Source organism: Pan troglodytes, chromosome 5 (assembly GCF_028858775.2).
Source record: "Pan troglodytes isolate AG18354 chromosome 5, NHGRI_mPanTro3-v2.0_pri, whole genome shotgun sequence".
NCBI lineage: Eukaryota > Metazoa > Chordata > Mammalia > Primates > Hominidae > Pan > Pan troglodytes.
This window is the reverse complement of record NC_072403.2, coordinates 44,605,233-44,627,174: the sequence shown is the minus strand read 5'-3', so window position 1 is coordinate 44,627,174 and position 21,942 is coordinate 44,605,233. Positions and strand designations below refer to the sequence as shown.

General features: G+C 40.1%; 1 protein-coding gene across 2 annotated transcripts in view; it reads right to left on the bottom strand.

Moving 5' to 3' along the window:
- Positions 1-21,942, bottom strand: part of DNAH8 (dynein axonemal heavy chain 8) — a 322,731-nt gene that overhangs the window by 297,833 nt on the left and 2,956 nt on the right. Inside the window, exons 2-7 of one of the 2 annotated variants that reach the window (XM_054686792.1) lie at positions 16,896-17,319; positions 16,624-16,758; positions 10,131-10,215; positions 5,455-5,606; positions 2,820-3,009; positions 2,103-2,266 (exon numbers count right to left, since the gene is read on the bottom strand). In XM_054686792.1, coding sequence (XP_054542767.1) covers positions 2,103-2,266; positions 2,820-3,009; positions 5,455-5,606; positions 10,131-10,215; positions 16,624-16,758; positions 16,896-17,285 — 1,116 coding nt within the window. In that variant the 5' untranslated portion in view covers positions 17,286-17,319. The remainder of the gene's footprint in view (positions 1-2,102; positions 2,267-2,819; positions 3,010-5,454; positions 5,607-10,130; positions 10,216-16,623; positions 16,759-16,895; positions 17,320-21,942) is intronic. The other variant, XM_063812416.1, reaches the window with a different exon arrangement.

Sequence of the window (21,942 nt, the reverse complement as noted above, 5' to 3'; positions counted from 1 at the left end):
GCATAGTATAAAAAATAAATAAATACACCAGTGAGATAAACAAAAGGGTCTAACAACTTTATATATGACAGAGGTTATATTACAAATATGTTAGGAAAAAAATGGACTATTAAACAATTTAACAGAGAATCTTAAATCGAGACAATTGGCTAACTACAGGTACATGAAAAACACAAAATTAGATTTCTGCCTCCCATCATACACACACGCACAATTCCAGATAGATTAAACACCTAAATGTTAAAAATAAAATGGTAACATTTCTAAAAGAAAATGTAGGAGACAGGGTAAAACTAGAAAGAAAAACATGGAATTGAAAAGCATAATTATCAAGATAATAGTTACCACTAGGGGGAAGAAAAGCTGTTTAAAACTGGGAAGAGAAATGCAAGGACATTTTAAGGCGCTGGTAATGGTCTATGTTTTTTCTTTTATTTATTTATTTTGAGGCAGGGTCTCACTGTGTTCCCCAGGCTGGTCCTGAACTCCTGGGCTCAAGCGATCCTCTTGCCTTGGGCTCCCAAAGTGCTGGGATTACAAGCATGAGCCACCATGCCTAGCCATGTTCTATTTCTTAACTTGTGCAAAGGTTACACAGGTGTTCATTTTACAGTTTGTTCCTTTCATCATATTCATTTTTGTGTTATATTCACTATTTAAAATAAATAAAGAATTTAAGAGAATGCCTTTGTAACACTGGAGTAGGAAAGCATTTAATAAGTAAAATACAAAAAGCACAGAGTTTATATTTATAGTCACTGGGTATAGCTAGGTTGAGGCTGGATTAACATTTGTAATTAATATATTTATCTAAATTAAAAACTTAAATTTCCACATGACTAAAGGCACTATACCAAATGAAACATGACACAATGGGGACCAACATAGGATTAATATCAGGAAAATATTATTTAACCTCCAAAAATGTAGTATGATAACATCAAGCCATCCAAACAAATAAAGGGATGATATGGGCAAATGATATGAACAGGCAATGATATGGGTAAATGATATAAACAAGCAATTCTACACAGAGGAAACCAAAATAGCCATTAAATATGCTCAACCTCAATAGTATTTAGGGTAATACCAAGTAAACCAAGACATCATTTCACACTCAACATACTGGCAACAATTAAAAATCTGACAATTCCAAGTGTAACCAAAGATTTTTCAAAAAAAAAATAGGAAGTCTTGGCTGGGCACGGTGGCTGCAAGAGTTATCCAGTGGGCAATTACCCATTTCAATAATCTAGTGACACCTGGAAGCAAATGCTGTGGCCAGCACTCTAGACCCTAGGGGAGTCCTCCAATTTTTGCCACTCTAACTGCACAGCCCTCCTCCTAACATAGTTCTAGAAAGGTAAAACTGGAAACGCTTTTCTGTACCACCTGCCTGGTCAAGATTTTTTCCCCTTGATCCTCACATAACTGAAGATTTTCTTGTTTAGTTCTGCTGTCCTGTGCTGATGAACTAGAGATCTGGGGGGCGGTTCCTAGAGTCCTCTTTCTGTTTAGGGCAATTATGTAATATCCGATTTTCTTTCACAGTGTTTATAGTGTAAGTTGGAGCCTCTCATAATATTGACATATGTTGTATTCCTATCACTACTTTTCTTACTGCCAGAAAAAATTTGACCGTAGAGCTGCAGGCTTGCCACTGTGATGCTGATGTGAAACAGCCTAGTCTGAACTTCTTTGACAGCACAGACAACTCCATTGATCGACCAAGAGGTACTTATTTAGTGTCTAGCACTCTGGCTCTTCACTGTGTCCTTTCCCTCTCTCTTTTATGGAGAGTATCAACAATTTAAACATTATTGGGGATAAATGTTGGCTATTCCTGATTCTTCATTCTTTCATTCTCAACCCATATTGTTATCGTTTCTTCCTTGAAGTGAGAAATATCTTAAAATTGATTTTAAATGGTCCACAAAGAAGAATGATTTTGCTCTAGACCCAAAAATTGGCTGAGTTTCAAACCAGATTCTGGAAGAAAGTCAAAGGAGACACCTCTTCCCTTTGCTGTTAGAGACAAAATACAATGGCTAGGATGCACATGAAAACTACTAGTCCAGATGCAATTGTCTGAGTCAATTCACCTGTTCGATCTGTTTGTACCACACCATCAGCACTTCCTCCAGCTGATGAACAGTTTCTGAGTTGCTGGCTGCAGCAGTTACTTCTTCAAAGGTGTGCAGTTTGGAAAAATTAACATTGTCTATTGTCTTTAACTTCACTGTTCCCTCAATACTTATTCTAGCACCTAAAAAGGAAAAAAAAAGACATTTCATACTAATTTATATATTACATATTTTAAATATATTAATAAAAATATTAAATAATATTTAATATTAAGAAGTATTTAATGTCAATGTGTTAAAAGTCAATGTGTACTTTTAAGCTCTAATTACTGAAATGTTAAAGATCTAATACTTTACAGAAATATAATTCCAATTAATCATTAGATTATGACTTCATAATTTACTGATAAAATTGTACATTTTAACAATATGAAAAAATAAAAGTATAGATTTTTAAGAGTTCATAATAAAGTATATACTTTAATATGGTGAAAATTTTCATTAATATTATAGAAAGAGATTCCTCCTGCTATAACGTGAAATTAAAAAGAAAATATATCTTACTCCACCAAAGATCCTCAAAAATGAGTTCTAATGATTTCATTTCTTGCCTCTAAGTCTCATAATTACTTTGATTAACATCTTTTAAGATAGAAACTTTTTCTCTGTTTATGAAATATCTTAGTTAATTTGCTTCTTTTTTGCAATTTGCTAAACATTAAATTTTATACTTACCATCTAAAAATGAAAGATATCTGTTGATGGTTTCAGTGAAAATACGTTTTTCAGATTCTCCCTGCTTGGACTGGTTTAAAGCACCCCAGTTGTTTGTTGCAAGAACAGCTGGTAGAAATATATTTGCCAACATATCCCTAATTCCATTTAAGAGTCCTTTCGACGCATCCAGAACAGTAAAGAGCGCTTCCTGAAAGGGTGGAGTTTAAATGTTATTTTACATGCTAATCCCACTAAAGAACTGAAAAATCATAACCTGTTTTATATTGCAATAAACATAGACAACTAATACATTTTATAAACTATTAGGGACTCTTAAGTGGTTATGAACCTTAGAGTTCTAAAGTCAACAAACATATATTCTGCCCCCAATTTAATTATTCCCATATTTGCTCATCAAAGTGATGTTTCATTTGATGCTTTAATTTCTGCATAGGAAAGGAACAATAGCCTGGAGCCTATTCAAGGTGAGGGACGTGGAATCAAACCTGCGTAAAGAAAATCCTCAGTTGAAAGTTGCCCTGTCCATGATTTTTTTTTTTTCTGGTGAAAAGCCCTTGCCTACAAGTTTGGTGGAATAAATTACCAGCCATAAGAAACCAAAAGCCCAGAAATCAAAAGCCCCCCACCCATGCGTGACATTTCAATTGATACATCTTAAGTGACTTAGAAATCCCAAGCCAAAAAATTAAGATTAAAAAACTTGTCTAGGGCCACAAAAAAAAAAATGATTTCTGGTTTTTTAACTGTGAGTGTGTGGCAATGAAGTATAAAATTACTACTCATACAGTTTGATGTCGTCTTGATTTGTGTTAAGGTATCAGTAGTTTTTCCCACCATTGCTTCTGCACCATCAGTCAAATGTCAACATTGGTGAAAAGGGCAACTAGCATCTTAGTATTCTGATGAAAACGGGTTTGACTTTAAGAACCACTGTTACACCACATGGCCCATCTGTGATTACATTTACTTAGTTATAATGATGTAAACAAATATTTAGCTAAGTTAACCAGAATATAACTATGTTGGAAGAATAGAGGGATGGAGAAACAAGGGTCAGAAGGCAGAAAAAGGGCTAAATTATCACCTTCCAGAGAGAAAAGTCCACAGAAAATGTCTCTTTTTTTCTCTCTCTCACTCTGTAGCCCAAGCTGAAGTGCAGTGGCCTGATCTCAGCTCACTGAAACCTCTGCCTTGGGGACTCAAGCAATTCTCTTCTCTCAGCCTCCCAAGTAGCTGGGACCCCAGGAGTGCACAACCATACCCAGCTGATTTTTTGTATTTTAGTAGAGACAGGGTTTCACTCTGTTGCCCAGGGTGGACTCGAACTCCTGAGCTCAGGCGATCTGCCTGCCTCTGCTTCCCAAAGTGCTGGGAGTACAGGGTAAGCCACAGCGACTGGCCACAGATAATGTCTAAATTGACAAAAGGAGCAGTCTGAGCATATTATTTAGAGATATACAGGTAAATAAAAGAATCCATTAAAAGGGTTTAATAGTTGCTTCTGGAGAATAGCATAGAAGTCAGTTTTTCAGTTATGAAAGACATATTATTTCATAAAAGGACTTTTTCTCTCTTTATATGCACACATAACTGAGCTAAAACAAAAGCTAAATTATAAAAATGAATGGATGAAATCATGGATAAGTTGAAGAAAGAATTAATGAAATGGAAGGCAGTTTGAGGAAACATCCATACATAGAGGCATTGTGGTGAAACTACAGGACTTTGAAGACAAAGAGCAAAAACAAACAGAAAGAAAAAAAGACAGATTACCTATGAATTACACTAACAGGAGTGCTCTCATCATCCACAAGAAATACCATGAAATATTTACAAGGGGTCAGGGAAAAATAACTGCCAACCTAAAATCTTAAACCAAGCTAAACAAGCTCTCTTCAAGCAATCTTTTATCATAACAGAAAAGGAACAAGATTAGACTTCAGTTCCCTTTCCCATCGTAGAAGGTATTAAGACTCTTTAAGAATAACAAAGAGAACTAATATTTGTCGAGAGCCTACTGTATGTCAGGCAATATAATAAGAATTTATTTCTATTATCATTTAGTGTCACTACAATCTTGCCAGGTGTGTATTATTATTCCCAATTTAAGAATGTAGAGATCTAAGTCTCAGAAAGGATGAGCAACTTTCCAGAGGACACATTTCAGTGATTAGTCAGTGGTGAAGCTAAGAGGCAAATTTCGGTCTCTCTGGCTAAAATTCTTGCTTTTCCCATTCCATCATCCTGCCTTCCCAGAACTAGCTTAGCAATGTCCAGGCTCTAGGACAACTCTCCCTTCTTCTTTTAAAACTATAAAAGAGTTAAAATATTGAGTGAAGAGGAAGTTAAATAAAGTAACTAATACTTTACATCAACAAAATTAAATGTGTTATTTGCACACCATCAAGAAATGAAATTTTCATGAAATTGAAAGCAGTTTATCTAAAGTATCAATATAACTAAGCTCTATTATAGTCAATTTCTCCGTTTTTTTTAATATATGAACACATTTATTTTCTTGGAACTCAATTCAGTCCTATATTTAAAAAGGGAAAGCAAAGTAAAGCATAAGTGTGACTACAAAAATATATTCAATGTTTAACTATGTATTTGGGGAAATTTTTAAACATACCTCTTGAATAGTTTTAACATTTATAGCAACATCATTACGGCAACGAACAAAAAATATGCACAGTCCTTTTAGTTTATCCGGGGCTGCATTGTCTATATACAATTTCATCATTTTTGCCCCTTTAGTTGCTCCAGGAATGGTTCGACCACATTCTGAAAACAAAAGTCAAGAACTTAGCATATAATCACGTAACTAATCAAATGAGATAAGTTACTGTGGCTCTTACACTATTGTTTCCTGTTTTACTTTATTGTAAGAAGTTTTCAATACGGTCATAGAATAATTTTTTGGGGGGGGGTCTACTAGAAGTTGTCAATAATTACATCTTTTTTTTTTTTTTTTTTGAGACAGAGTCTTGCTCTGTTGCCCAGGCTGGAGTGCAGTAGTGCAATCTCAGCTCACTGCAACCTCCACCTCCCTTCAAGCCATTCTCCTGCCTCAGCCTCCCAAGTAGCTGGGTCTACATGCGTGTGCCACCACATCCAGCTAATTTTTGTATTTATTTTTTTCTTAGAGACAGGGTTTCACTGTTGGCCAGGCTGGTCTCAAACTCCTGACCTCAGGTGATCTGCCCACCTCAGCCTCCCAAAGTGCTGGGATTACAGGTGTGAGCCACCATGCCTGGCCAATAATTGCATCTTTTTTTTTTTTTTTTTAGATGGAGCCACTATGCCTGGCCGATAATCGCATCTTTTTTTTTTTTTTTCTTTTTCTTTTTAGATGGAGTCTTTTTTTTTTAGCTCTGTCTCCCAGGCTGCAGTGCTGTGGCACAATCTCAGTTCACTGCAACCTCCACCTCCCGGGTTCAAGCGATTCTTGTGCCTCAGCCTCCCAAGTAGCTGGGATTACAGGCACGCGCCATCATGCCTGGCTAATTTTTGTAGTTTTAGTAGAGACAGGGTTTTACCATGTTGGCCAGGCTAGTCTCAAATTCCTGACCTCAAGTGATCTGCCCGGCTCAGCCTCTCAAAGTGCTGGGATTACAGGCATGAGCCACCGTGCCCAGCTAATAATTGCATCTTAAATTGCAGCCTCCTCTGGGTACCTTTCCCTGAACCCTGTACTTCTGTTCCTTTTGGCCTGGCCTCAGGGCCTTATACAACCTGTTCTCCTATCCCATCCCCAACCTTTTACCTACAGATTCCTACTCATCTTTCAGATCTCAGCTGAAATGGCACCATCTCAGGAAGCCTTCACTGACTCCCCCAAGAAGGTCCAGTTCCTGTACCAAATACACTCATTGTATCTACCTTCTATTAAATCCCTCCTTGAACTAATTTCAATGAAAATTAAACATTTAATTATCAATCTTTTTTAATTAGAAAAACTATTAAAAATATGAGAATTATGTTAGATAGTTGGTCACAATATTAACTTGCAAAAATCAACAGCCTTCTATTTGCAGCAATAGCCAATTTAAAATGTAATAAAAGAAATAGAAAATTGGCCAGGTGCAGCGTCTCACACCTGTAATCCCAGCACTTTGGGAGGCTAAGGCAGGAGGATTGCTTGAACCCAGGAGTTTGAGACCAACCTGGGCAACACAGTAAGACCTTGTCAATACAAATAATTTTTAAAAATTAGCCAGATGTGGTGGCATGTGCCTGTAGTCCTAACTACTCAGGAGGTTGAGGCAGGAGAATCACTTGAGCCTGGGAGATCATGAGAATCACTTGAGCCTGGGAGATCATGAGTGCAATAAGCCATGATCAGGCCACTGCACTCCAGCCTGGGCAACCTAGTGAGACCCATCTCAAAAAAAAATAAAAAAGGAAAGAAATAGAAAATCCACATCACAAAGCCACAGAAATGTTTTGTCTGCCCCGCCTTTCTTTTTTGTGGGGGTTGGGAGATTCCTCCTGCCCTGTGATTCTGGAGGATACCAGTGCCAGGGCTCTGTAAAGGTGGGCATGTAAGAACTAGACTAATTAGACTCTGCAAGAATATAAACCTTGAATGAACACACATAAAGAAAAAAAGGGATTTGAGAGATGGAAGTCTACTGATGAATCCTAAAGAAACTGCCCTGAAATCTGTGGAAATGCTCTATTCTTGTCCTTCCCGAGACCTGATTGTTCAACTAGTTCCAAATTTTGTTATCCACCTTCCGCCTCCCAAAACACTGTTTTCTGCTCATATAAGCCAGACCTATTTCTGTTGCTTGCAGCCAAAGAACCCTGATACATGGTACGTAGCAATATAAGAGCCCAAATGCCCATTCATCGAGGCTCCACAGGGATTTACTACCCTCCCCTTTTTCTTTGCTAAGAAAACCTGACTTTGTCCCATTGTGTTCATCCCTAGAAAGAAAACTGCTCTCTCAGCCTCCCTGGCCCCCAGGATAGCCATGTGACACAGTTCTGTCTGATAAGACATAAGACAAGCTTAAGTTTTCCTGATGAAGAGGAGAGATGTGACCATCAATAGGGAATGATTTCTAAAAATCACAATGCAGCTGTATAATGGAATGTTATACTATAACGAATTTTTTGAATGAGGTAAATCTTTACGTAATGACACAGAAAAATGTCTAGGCTACCCTGTCAAATGCAAACACCAAGTCAAGAATAAAATGTATTATATAACCACATTTTTAACTGATAATAAGCATTTACATGTTAACACATGCACATAAGAAAGAAATGTAGGCTGGGTGTGGTGGCTCACACCAATAATCTCAGCACTTTGGAAGGCCGAGGCAGGTGGATCACCTGAGGCCAGGAGTTCAAGACCAGCCTGGCCAACGTGGCGAAACCCTGTCTCTACTAAAAATACAAAACATTAGCTGGGCACAGTGGTGTGCACCTGTAATCCCAGCTACTCAGGAGGCTGAAGCAGGAAAATCACTTGAACCTGGGAGGCGGAGGCTGCAGTGAGCCAAGATGGCACCATTGCACTCCAGCCTGGGTGACAGAGTGAGACTCTGCTTCAACAAAAACAACAGCAACAACAAAGAAATGTAGATGAATATTTACCAAACTGATAAATGTACTTTTGTAAGTAGCAAAAATAATGATTAAAAATATGTGTACCCTTTGCTCTGGCAATTTCCCTTCTGAGAATTTCTCCTAAAATTTATTCCTAATCCACATAGATTTGTATTCAGTAATATTCACTCAGGCATTGTTTCAGGGAGCAAAAAGTTGTAAACAACCTAAATTCTACTGAGAGATCAGTTTGGAAAATTACAGTTATATCAGCCTAATGAAATAAAATGCAGATGTTAACATTTTAATTGGATAAATGTATTTATTGGCATAAAGAAGACAATATTATCAAAATTAAACAGCCACCATAGAATAATATGTAGAATTGGATCCCATTTTTGTAAAATATGTATATAAACCAGTTATAGAGAAATATTCATTAAGGAGTTAACAGTGCTTTCTCCAACTGAGTGGGACTGTATTTTGCTTCTAATTATAGATATTTTATCTTTCTATAATTTTCAGCTATTGTTTTAATTTTTAACAAGTTATAAAAATATAGACCACACAATAATCCTCCTACAATAAGAACTGTGAGAGACAGAAAATCCACAAAGCCAACCTAGTCACTATTTGCGAGTTTACATATTTTATCGAAGAAGCAAGACATATATTAAACAATTAGAGGAAGGTAGAAGAACACAATCAAGTACTATATTTACATGGATACTTTAAATGAGATAGCGATCTGGAGAACAGTGATGGCTATGGGTTGGAACACCCTGGGAAGGGCTCTGCTGGAGGTGTTCTGAAGGAGCCGGGTAGGGGATGCTGAGTGGAGAGAAGAAAGGCAATCTGAAAAAGCCAGGTGAGCAGAGAAGGGGAAAAGAAAGAACTCTAGTATGCAGAAAACAATGAAGAGGGGCTTAAAGGGAGCAGCAAATTCACATCTGGAAGAGTAGGAGATCAGACTAGACAAGTACTGCGTGTCCAGATGACAGCAGGCCTTGAATAAATGAGATGTGGACCCAATCCAATAAACAGCAGAACAATAAAAGATATACTTGGCAGGAATACGCAGTACGAATTTCAGAGGGAGAATCTGATTACAGAGATACTGGTTTTCAATCTGGAACACCAGGGAAGGCCTAGCCTAAGGCAGCAGAGGAACCAAGTGAGAAAGAAGCAACGGGAGGGATGTGTTGAAGGTAAATCCACAGGACTCTGATGATGAGTACTCTCAGACCAAAAGGGAAACCCACATATCTAGTTATTAAAACAAAGTTTTAACAAGCTGGTAGCATGTTAATTAGTTCAGGCATAATATGCACAGTAGGGAAAACCAGCTATTCCAAGTGACAGCTGCAGCAGGCACAAGATGCTGAGATAGGACCACAGTGGGTAGCTGCAGGGCTCTGGAGTGGTTTCACCACCACTTCTAATCATCTGGACAAAATGGCTCCACCTGTTTCGGGGAAAATGCAATTAAATTCTAATGAAAATGTGTATTCCCAGCAGAGGCCAGTGATTTCTACAAGGATGTTTTCTCCTGAAGACATTATAGCAAGGCCTGAAATATGTATTTGGGCTGAGAATGTATTGTTCTTGCGACACTATATTTCTTATACATAAACTTCTGGTAATATTTTCTTTATAAATAAAGGATTATCTATGTATAAGAGGAAAAATATGCTGCACTTTAACGTGCATGAACTAATTACTGGCACACTGCCCTCAGAAAATTCTTACCAATACCAGGTACATCTCCTTCTTGGTACAAAAATTTCAGTGTCTTACAACCATCTTTCGCAAAAAAATTAGTAAATGCTTCCAGCTGTTAAATAAAAGAGAAAATGATAATCAATCAAACGACTAAGGAAAAATTCTTAGTATTTTGCAGATGAAGAAGATGAAGCTCAAAGAGTTTATTCAAAGGTACATAAAGGCAAGATTAGAACCCAAACTAATTTAACTCCAAAATTACTGTGTAATATAGTAATGGTTGAATTATATTTCTGAACCTACATTAATGACCTACATATATAGTTTTGGGCAGCCACTTACCTGACCCTGCCCCACAGAATCATATAGGGGTAAATAGGTGAGTCCAACTTGAGGTAAATATTTTAATAAAAGAAGTATTATTAAGATAAACTATTCTTAAAAGCTCACTTGGGGAACAGAAAACTTGCCTATTGATTAACTGTGTTGTTGACCAATTATTTGAGCAATTATGTTTTTAGCTATTGTAATTTGACCTATATTGTACCAAACTGAAGTAAAAACACATTATTATACGGAGATTCTTCCATATTTATGAGCATGAAGTTTTTATTCAATTACTTAGGAGTCAGTGTAATATCTTAGTAAATAGAAAACTAAATAGATAACATAAACGAAAGCCCTGAAATATCCTACGGGAAATACAAAGTCATATACCCATTCACCTAATCCCACTGATTCCCATACAGAAGGCTTTCTCTTGGGTAGTGAGAGTTTGGTTGTTTGTTTGTTTGTTTTGAGACGGAGTTTCGCTCTGTCACCCAGGCTGGAGTGCAGTAGCGCGATCTCGGCTCACTGCAACCTCTACCTCCCAGGTTCAAGAGATTCTCCAGCATCAGTCTCCCGAGTAGCTGAGATTACAGGCTTCTGCCACCACGCCCAGCTAATTTTTGTATTTTTAGTAAAGATGGGGTTTCGCCATGTTGGCCAGGCTGGTCTTGAACCCCTGACCTCAAGTGATGCTCCTGCCTTGGCCTCCCAAAATGCCGGGATTATAGGTATGAGCCACCACACCTGGCCATGAGTATCTCTTAATTTACTGACGGCCTAGGGGAAGTATCCCAAGTGTAGCAAAGCCACTCCTCCTAGGACAGTGTTCTCAAATGTTAGTGTGCATCAGAGAATCACACAGAGGGCTTTTTAAAAACACAAAATGATTTGCATTCCTATCAAGTTCCAGGTGATGCTGATGCAACTGGTCCTGGGACCACATTTGAGAACCACCACCCTGGGAGATAAAACAGAGCCAAGATGTGCATAACTCTAGCCCTTTGTTCTCTACTCTTCCACCTCCCGTATATACTTGGGTCTCACATAATTGCCACCTAAAAGGGACAAAAGCTGTCCACATAGTTCTTGCACAGCTCCATCAGTACTTTCTTGCTGACCCTTTAGCTTTGAAAGCATACAAATTCTCAAAAGTAGTGCACATGACTAGGATAAAAAGACATCAAAATATCAAATGCAATGAATCCTTGCATTTTAGATACATTGTACTCATGAGACTAGCAAAGTAAAGGTGAGATCATGGGCCAAAATCATGACTGTGCATTAAAAATTCACTTATATTACATAACATTTTACCAACAGTTAATCTGAGTATCAACTAGGTAAAGTGGCATTATTATACCCTTCTTGCAGAAGAGAAAATTAAGGTAAAAAGACTTTAAGTAGGCCAGGCTCGGTGGCTCACCTCTGTAATCCCAGCACTTTGAGAGGCCCAGGTGGGCAGACTGCTTGAGCCCAAGAGTTCAAGACCAGCCTGAGAAACATGGTGAAATCTCCTCTCTATAAAAATACCAAAAAAATTAGCTGGGCATGGAGGTATGTGCCAATGGTCCCAGCTACTTGGGAGGCTAAAGTCGGAGGATGGCCCGAGTCTGGGAGGTTGAGGCTGCAGTGAGCTGTAATCACACCACTGCACTCTAGACTGGGCAACAGAGCGACAGTCTGTCTCAAAAGAAAAAAAAAATTAAGTTAAGGACCCAAAACACACACGCACAGCACAGAACCTGGGATTGGACCTCAGCTTTGGGTGTCCAAATTTGTGCTCCTTCCACGTACCACAACCCTGCCACCCAGTCACTGGAAAACATTGCCAGTAAGCCAGAAAAGAGACTATCTTGAGCAGTGCTGAATGAAGGGGGCAGGAAAGTGGGAAGGGGTAAAAGTGCCAATGTTGCAGAAACATCTGCATTGGTCAAGGTCCTAGCAAGAAAAGGAGTCACACCCAAAGGGGTGTTTGAAAAAACTTTATAAATAAAAAGGCTATTTTATTTATACAATAAAAGACTATTTCTAGAGGCCAGAGGAGGATTAAGAGAAGCTGCAGCACTAGCAGCAACAATGGGACTAGCCACAAAGGAAAACCGTGATCCCCCAAGGCCTGAAGAGTTGAGAGCTAGAGGAAATAGAATGACTAGGGCCACGTTGAGAACTGGAGATGCAGCCTGCTCAGGGAGCTATAACTATGGGAGCAGAGAACCACAGTCAGGAACAGGGCCAAGTGGGGAGCTTCTCTCCCCTTCTGCCCTCCCATTTCCTGCTGTGCCTCCCAGTGGCTGAACCAAGTGTAAACCAGAGAACAAGGGAGCCCAGGTGATAGATTCCATAGAGTTCAGCTTTCTATGCCACAGAGCAGGGCAGAGACAAAGGGAGAATGGATCCAGAGGCAAACAAAGTAACCATCATACCCTCTGTTGTCCACTTTTTTGTGGTGCCTTTACTGAGCTGCTTTCATCCTGGATTGCATGCCAGGCTTCACATTAAAAGAATACTTTTCCAGGCCCAGCACGGTGGCCCCACCTGTAATCCCAGCCCTTTGGGAGGTCAAGGCTGGTGGATCACTTGAGGTCAGGAGTTCGAGACCAGCCTGGCCAAGATGGTGAAACCCCGTCTCTACTAAAAATACAAAAATTAGCCGGGCGTGGTGGCACGCACCCGTAGTCCCAGCAACTCAGGAGGCTGCAGCAGGAGAATCGCTTGAGCCTGGGAGGTGGAGGTTACAGTGAGCTGAGATTGCGCCTCTGCACTCAAGGCTGGGTAACAGAGGAAGACTCCGTCTCAAAAAAAAAAAACAAAAAAAAAAACAAACTAAAGAATACTTTTCCATATACCCCCAATTTCCTAAACCGCACCACACCAAATCATGCCACCCCTTGTTCCTTGTTCCATCTCCTTACTCACCTGGTTACCAACCTTGATCCAACCTATCATATATCCTTGCCTTTTCCCCTCAACCAAATAAACATTCTAATCTTTCAAGTTTTGACACTGGTTTCCCTACTGGGTACACGATTTTCCCTCCACCATGGCTTTGCTCACTCACAAGCAACTCTTAAGGAAATACCTTTTGCAGCTTGATTCTTCCTTAATGCCTACATTTCCCATTCCTTGCAGCCTAAGCAGTGTCAGTCCTGGACCATAATGGCCTTAAAGGTAGAATCTAACCACATGGACCCAAAGTCTGAGACATACCCCAGGAATAGCAAATAGAAGGGTTTGTAGGCACATAGCACTTCTACTTCCTGACTAGCATGCTAGCCAGTAAGAATTCCTCCAAACAGAGAATACCAAGCCAGAAATACAGACGGCAAATATTTAAAGTTGGACTACCAGTTCTGCAGGTGCCCATCTCCCCCCCACACCTTAGTTCTAGCAGTTACCCTTTCATGAAGGCAGTGATCAGGCCGCAATGCCTATGCCTATACTCTTTGCAGAAGGTCTAGGGATTCCAGCTGTGGTGTTATCCAAATCTGTGGCCCAACAATTTTCAGGTGAAACAAAATTGATCACTCATCTGGCTTCCTCCCTAGCCAAATGCAGGACTGATCCTCGGGACAGGCCTAAAGCCTGGGCCTACTAAGAAATGACTTTTTAGAAATTGGCCCTCCCTTCCTCTCATTGTCACCATCTCAGGGATGCGTATAAGGTTGTTTTGCACCAATTGCTTAGAGAGGCTAGAAAGACATGTAGCCAAAGTCACCACAGAAACTAGAATAGTCACTGGGGAAAGGAAACCATTAAAACAAACAAACCCAACTTGTGAGTGGCAAAGAAAATCCTCTTACTATTTGGTTGGCACTGTCCACAGTCAGGACCAGCTACAGAATTTGATGAACACAGTGCAAAATGAAAATGTGAGACATTTCCCAAAAAATTATCAAGAACTTCAAAATGGTGACAAAAGATCATCAAACCAAGCACAGTGACATTCTAAGCACAGGGGCCTCTGTAACTACACAGCCCATATATCCATGAAGCCAGCCTTGACCACAGCAGTAAATTCCAGCGGGGAACTTTGGTGACCTGGGAAACCACAACCTACTTCCGGTTGCTTGCTGTGACACCTCTTGTTTTATGTACACATCTCCATGCATTCTCTATACTTTGTCATTATAATAGCTTAGAGCTATTGATGTCTTTGCATCAATCACATCCCCATCTCACTGTTACAGCTACACAACAGGACCAAGAAAATGAGCAATCCCATTCATACTGTCAGAGAACTGCCAGGGCCACATTCTTATAAGGATACTGGACGACATGAAGCGCAGACAATTTTGCAGAATTTAGCAATGCACTGTATCAAGCAAGGGAGTAGCTCTTTATTATTATTATTATTATTATTATTATATGAGTTGGAGTCTCACTCTATCGCCCAGGATGGAGTGCAGTGGTACAGTCTCGGCTCACTGCAACCTCTGCCTCCCAGGTTCAAGCGATCCTCCTGCCTTAGCCCCCTGAGTACCTGGGACTACAGGCACATGCCACCACACCCAGCTAATTTTTGTATTTTTAGTAGAGACAGGGTTTCACCATTTTGGTTAGGCTGGTCTTGAACTTCTGACCTCAGGTGATCTGCCTGCCTCAGCTTCCCAAAGTGCTTGGATTACAGGTGTGAGCTGCTGCGCCTGGCCGGGAGTAGCTCTTTTAGGCACTGTTCCATAGAACCCTGGCTCCTAGAGCAAGCTAAAGAGTTTTGCCCATGCTTGATGACCCCTATAAAAGCAGGGGATATGGCCCCCACAGTGACAACCTCACCACAACCCTACCTCACCCCAACTCTCTCACCAGTGCATTCAGTGAGACAATCAGCTCACCAGCAGTCTGCACCTGCTCACTGGTCTTTCTGGCATACCAGCCCAGTCCACTCCTAGGGTCCAGAAAAAGCCCAAGAAGCTAGTGGTAGTTTTATTGAAAATTATCTTAGAACCAGAGCTATCGCGAGGGAAGCTATGACACAAGTGTATCATACATTACTATAATTAGGGTGACCACATCAATTTATCATCCAAAACTTTTAGTAGTGTCAGGAGGTACTGTTAATCATGCCAGGAAAATAGGTATAATCCAGAACTGTCCCTGGCACACTGAGACATATGGTAACCTGACCTGCAATCACATCACTATTTCTACTGCCGTATACTCATACAATAGTCACTGTTCCCTGACTTATTTATGCAGCTTTTCTCTACAAGTGATTTGCATATGTAGTTCATATAACCTGTACTTGTAAAATATTACCTACCGTCACTCAACTATGCCTCTAACTTCTGACATCATTCTGAGTTTGAAGTTTAGCCAAAATTCTAGTTGCTAACTTTTCTCTTCTTTCTCCACAACAGTAAACCTGATTAGAAATACCATTCAACTGGGCCAGGTGCGGCGGCTCACGCCTGTAATCCCAGCACTTTGGGAGGCCAAGGTGGGCAGATCACGAGGTCAAGAGATCAAGACCATCCTGGCCAACATGGTGAAACCCCATCTCTACTAAAAATGCAAAAAAAAAAAAAAAATTAGCTGGGCGTGGTGGTGAGTGCCTGAAATCCCAGCTACTCGGGAGCCTGAGGCAGGAGAATCCGGAAGGCAAGGTTAGTGAGCCGAGATCGTGCCACTGCACTCCAGCCTGGTGACAGAGCAAGACTCTGTCTCAAAAAATAAATAAATAAAATTAAATTAAATTAAAAAAGAAATACCATTCAACTGGCTATAATTATATAAACTAAACCTTCTCCTCTAGTCAGTAAAATTCCAACTTTGGCTTTTTCTTTTTTCTTTCTTTTTTGTTTTTTAGACAGCATCTCACTCTGTCAGCCAGGCTGGAGTACTCACTGCATCCTCCACCTCCCAGGCTCAAGAGATCCTCCCACCTCAGCCTCCTGAGTAGCTGGGACCACAGGTACGGACCACCATGCCCAGCTAATTTTTGTATTTTTTGCAGAGACATGAGTTTTGCTATGTTGCCCAGGCTAGTCTCAAACTCCTGGCCTCAAGCAATCCCCAAACCTCAGCCTCCCAAAGTGCTGGGATTACAGGCATGAGCCACAGTGCCCTGCCCCAACTTTGTCTTTCTGAATGATTTTTGTTGTTGTTGTTGCTGTTTATGACAACTCTATTTTCTTAAGTTAATCACTTACTCAAAGGGCAATTAAAATATAATGATAAGACTTAAACTTACAGATGGGCAATCCAAAATTAATTCTTCAACAGTTACTATGTCCAGGCCAAGATTTTCTGCTAGAATTTCAAATATATATTTGTATGAAGGGTCAATTTTCAGTCTTCGGCTTTCCCTTGCCTCTCTAAATCTTGCCTAAGGAATGAAAACCAAGTTCAAAAATTGCAATTCTGAAGAAAAAATATCAAACTATTTCATACTTTGTAAAGTAAAAGTATTTCGTATTTGATAAGGAAAAGTAGCACACATGAAAAATCGTATTAGAAGCAAACCTGTCTCTCTTTTAATGTTTCCTGTAGATTGGGAAGGCCACTCATACTCCGGCGGTATCTGGAGGACCGCCGGGAAGACGGCAAGGACAGCACTTCCGAAATCACTGACTGAACCGGTCGCGGTGCAAGCCTCTGTCGAACTCTATTCAGATCCGCTTCATGATCATCTGGAAGAACTATCCCTTCTTCAGAAGGAATGAGATCCCGATAATCCACCACAGAAGAAACAGCATCTTCTGCGGAAGGAGAGAAACCATCTTCTGCCGGGGCCTCCACTGTCGGAGGGCGCGGGGCCTCTTCCTCTTCTGAACGGGGAGGGGCAGCCTCTTCCGTAGAGGGAGGAGCCTCTGCTCCCTCAGAAGGGGCGCCATCTTCAGCATCCTTCTCCATCCTCCGTCGTGCGGAATGCTTTATACTTCGAAACCTAGAATTATAACATAGGTTCGTTTAAAACTCAGTAAATTGAGTGTTGTACGTTTTTATTACTCCCCTTTTAGCTAGACAAGTAGCAAAATCATTAAGTTCTCCCTTGCCGTATTATCTAAGGAAGCTTAGTTTATGGGGCTGGAGAGGTGATATTTTTAGTGAGGACAGCACACATACACACACACACACACACACACACACACACACACACACCTGGGAGCTTTTTCAAACTTTAAGTGCTCCTCCTGATTATGTTATGGCTCTAGGGGACTGTCCCTTCACACACATCCCATCCCTGCCATAGTAACCCCAGCAATTCACTGGAGGGCACCTGTCCTCAGGTGCCTTAGGGCTAAAAAAAAAAAAAGATGAGAGCCACTGAATTAGAGGACAGACTGTAGATCACTGCCGAGGTACTCACTGTGCAAGAGACCAAGCAAAGAACTTCGTGAACTCTAAAGTTTCCTTGCTTCAAGGAACTGTGTGATGCAATACAGTTCATCAATCAGACAATCTACTGTCTGCCATCTCATCTACCATAAAAGCATAAAACATCCTCTTAGCAGCCAAAATAAATAACCCCAAGTCCAAACAGAAAGTTCACACTGAAAAGTGATTGTGACTATTTATTGAGGCAATGGTACTATAGAGAGCATAAATCTAGCCTGCCTAAACAGAAAAGCTCTAATAATAAAGAAGTGTAGAAGTTATGAGCACATAACCATGGAAATTAGGGGACGCCAGTGGAAAAGGAGATGTCAGTTACAGACAAAAATCATATTGTAGGACAATAATGATGCCTCCAACCAAATAAATATGTTTTCAGGATGTGGTTAAAATCCAGAAACCAGAATAATAGTAAATACTTGGAGAACAAAAGGATACATTCCCAAACACGTAAGAAGACAGAAAAAGAGGCTTCTAGTGAGAAATTCTGAGGACACAGATGCAGACCTGGCCTAAGCAAGATGGAGCTTCTTATGATGGGTCACCAGTAGATACTACACAGAGCCAGCCTGTCACCTATGCCCCACAACTGCCCTCTCCAAGTTTTCCAGAGAACTCATAAACAGCTATAATTGTTTGTTTGATACACTTAGTTGGCCTACTCAAGGACAAACTGACCTATCTTTTAGCTGCCAGTTAACCAGTTTACCCACCCACTGCCCCCTAGAATGTGTCAACATGAACCATTGTTCCCAAACTATCAGCAGGGTTTTTTTAGCCTTCCCTCTCCCCACCCCCTTCTCTCTTTCTCTCTCCTCTCTCTCTCTCTGTTTCTCTTTTGTGACAGGGCCTCACGCTGCCACCTGGGCTAGGGTGCAGTGGCGTGATCATAGCTCACTGCAGCTTTGACCTCCCAGGCTTGTGACCCTCCCACCTCAGCCTCCCAAGTAGCTAAGACTACAGGTGCATGCCACCAGCCCGGCTAATTTATTTATTTGTTTGTTTGTTTGTTTGTTTGTTTATTATTTTTATTTTTCATAGAGACAAGGTCTCATTATGTTGCTGAGACTGGTCTCATGGTACTGCCAAACAGTACCAGTACTCAAGCTCCTGGGCTCAAGTGATCTTCCCACCTCAGCCTTCTGAGTTGCTGGGACAACAGGAATGCACCACCATACATGGCTAATTTTTTTATTTTTTATTTTTAGAGACAGGGTTTCACTCTGTTGCTCAGGCTGGTCACAGACTCAATAATTCTTAAATCTGGTCTTTTGAGGTAATTTTCTATAAGTTTGTTCATCTTCATTCTTTTTCCTTTTGTCTCCTCTGCACATTTTCAAACAACCTGTCTGAGTTCAGTGATTCTTTCTTTGCTTGATCTGCTGTTGAGAACCTCTAGTAAGTTTTTTAGCTCAGCAAATCTATTTCTTAATTCCAAAATTTCTGGGTTTTTTAATCTCAATCTCTTTGTTAACCTTCTCTGATAAATTTCTGAATTTTTTTGTGTGTTATCTTGGAGATCACTGAGCTTCCTCAGTGCTATTTTGAATTCTTGGTGAGAGGGTTCACATATTGCCTTCTTATTAGGGTTAGTCACTGGTTTCTTGCTTTGTCCTTTTGAAGAGGTCATGATCCTCTGTTTGCTATTTTTTCTTGTGAATGTATGTGTATGTCTTTGTGTTGAAGGATTAATTATTTACTCCAGTCTTCTCTGTCTGGCTGGTTTTGGTTTTTATTGGATATGTCTGCTTAGAGAGTCTTTACAATTTACCTGTAGATTTTCTTTTGTTTTTCACGAGGTCACTGACTCATTTCCAGCACTAGATGTCAGCTTAAGCCTGGGTTTGCCTCGGTTCTAGTAAACAATCAGATTGCTGCCCATCCAAAATGGGGGAAGTCCTAAAAGGATTATCCCAGCAGTGTGGGAATGCTGGCTAGGGGTTCATGCTTAAGGGAACTGTGGGATGAGCTTCCCACAGCATGGTACTGCCAAACAGCAACTCTGATTTGGTGTCTTCTTTGGCCAAGTTACAGAGTAGAGTTTCCAGGAATGGGGATGGTAGTCCTATCTCCCTCCTTCATCTCTGGCTGTCCTCAGGGATATTTCTCCCTTTAGCACTGCTGATACTTCCTGTGGTTTGAGGCAAGAACAGGTCTCCTGCCATGAAACCCAGGATGGTAGGAAAGTTGGTTGTCCACTTCAATCTCACTTTTCCCATTAGAGAAACCATAAGACTGGGAGAAATTTTCCATTTGCCTGGTGCCAGGCAGACTGAGGTAAGGAGTGTCATGCTATGAAAGTCCAATTCTCTTACCATCTGCTTAGAGGTTTTTTCACTTCTCTGTGGTACTGGAAATGATCTCATCCTTATATCTGAGTTTTGGGATATTGTTGGTGATAATCTTAACATTGTGTATTTGTTTCCATTTTCTAGTGGTAAGGGAGAAGAAAAAGCCAGCTTGCTTCTATGCCACCATTTTGAAACACAATGTCAGGGTGCATTTTTGAGCTTGGTAGGGTTTTAGGGCTGCAGCTTAATGGTTAGCCCATTCGCAGTAAAAATCTTTGGTGGCAACTCTAATGCTGGGCAGAATAGGCGTCTATCTGTGAAACAGCAGCGCAGGCATTCCTCTGATGCTAGAGGGAATGAGCTGTAATGAACAGCTGCATTAGCTACACCCCCTCCAGGTCTCTGGAGAAGCCCTGCCTCTTGTCTTAAGAATACAACTTCACAGTGGATTGGATGAAGAAATATATACCATGGAATACTATGCAGCCATAAAAAAACACATGTCCTCTGAAGCAACATGTATGCAGCTAGAGGCCATTATCCTAAGTGAACTAACACAGAAACAGAAAACCAAATACCTCATGTTCACACTTATAAGTAGGGACTAAACACTGGGTATACATGGACATAAAGATGGAAACAAGAGACACTGGGGGTACAAGAAGGGGAAGGGAAGGATGGGGGTTAGGGTTGAAAAACTACCTATTGGGTACTATGCTCACTATCTGGGTGACAGGTTTAATCATACTCCAAACCTCAGCATCATGCAATAAACCTTTGTAAGAAATCTTCACATGTATCCCCTGAATCCAAAATAAAAGCCAGAAAAAAAGACTACTTCAAGCCACAAGTGCTCAGCAACCAGAGCTAATGTAGCACCCCCTAGATGTCTTGCCTGAAATCCAGCCCAGACAAGAATTCCTGAAGAATTCAGTCTCATTTAGGAGATAAAGTAACCTATATGAATCAATCAAGAATGTTAAATTGTGATGTTCTGCTGAAAAAGGAATTTAAAGAAGGAAGAGAGAAACGTGGACAAAATAGACAAAGAGGATTTCATGGAGGATTTGAACATTAGTTGGCCTTAAAGGATAAGTAGGAGTCAACAAGAAGCAGAGGGAAGAAATTTAAACAGAGAAGTAAAGAGGTAAACTATAAAAAGCTATGAACAGGTCAAAGCAGGGAAAATTTGGTTGGGAAAAAAAGTTTAGAACGACATCATATCATATTCATTCTTCCAAAAGACCACAAACAGCAAGGATTCAGAATCTGTTAAGATAAATAATAAATGTGGTTTTTATACAAGCAGACTTTTGTGACTGTGAACACTGACATACAGACTCTGTTTCTGCGAATACAAGTGTCTGTGAACACTGAAAATTGATAATCAGGGATTAATCTCTATTGTGACTCAGAAAAAATAAATTATAAATAATTTGTTATGGTTTAAATTTTGTTAAAATAGATCATATAGCTAAGATTCCCAAAATAAATATATAAATACATGACCACTGCCATTTTGGAGAGATTTTCCTTAAGGAAATCATATAACTTTCCCTCTAATGAAATACTGTAATTTGAGATGCATTTTCTACCTGGTTTTTGAGTGTCAAATATTGCTTGGCAGGTAACAAACTCTAAATACTAAAAGATCAACTTATAACTTCCAAAGAGTGATGCAATTATTTAATTTTAGGTTAGAAAATGTATGCAACTACTTTATATAGAGGAATTCCTAAAAACTGTAGCAAAAATGAAAAAATCTTACCAACTATATATAGATAGATATACAATATATATACACACACACACATACACACAAGGTTGGTGGTTCACTGCAACATGTTTGTAATAGCAAAAACAAGCAAGAAAACACACAGACA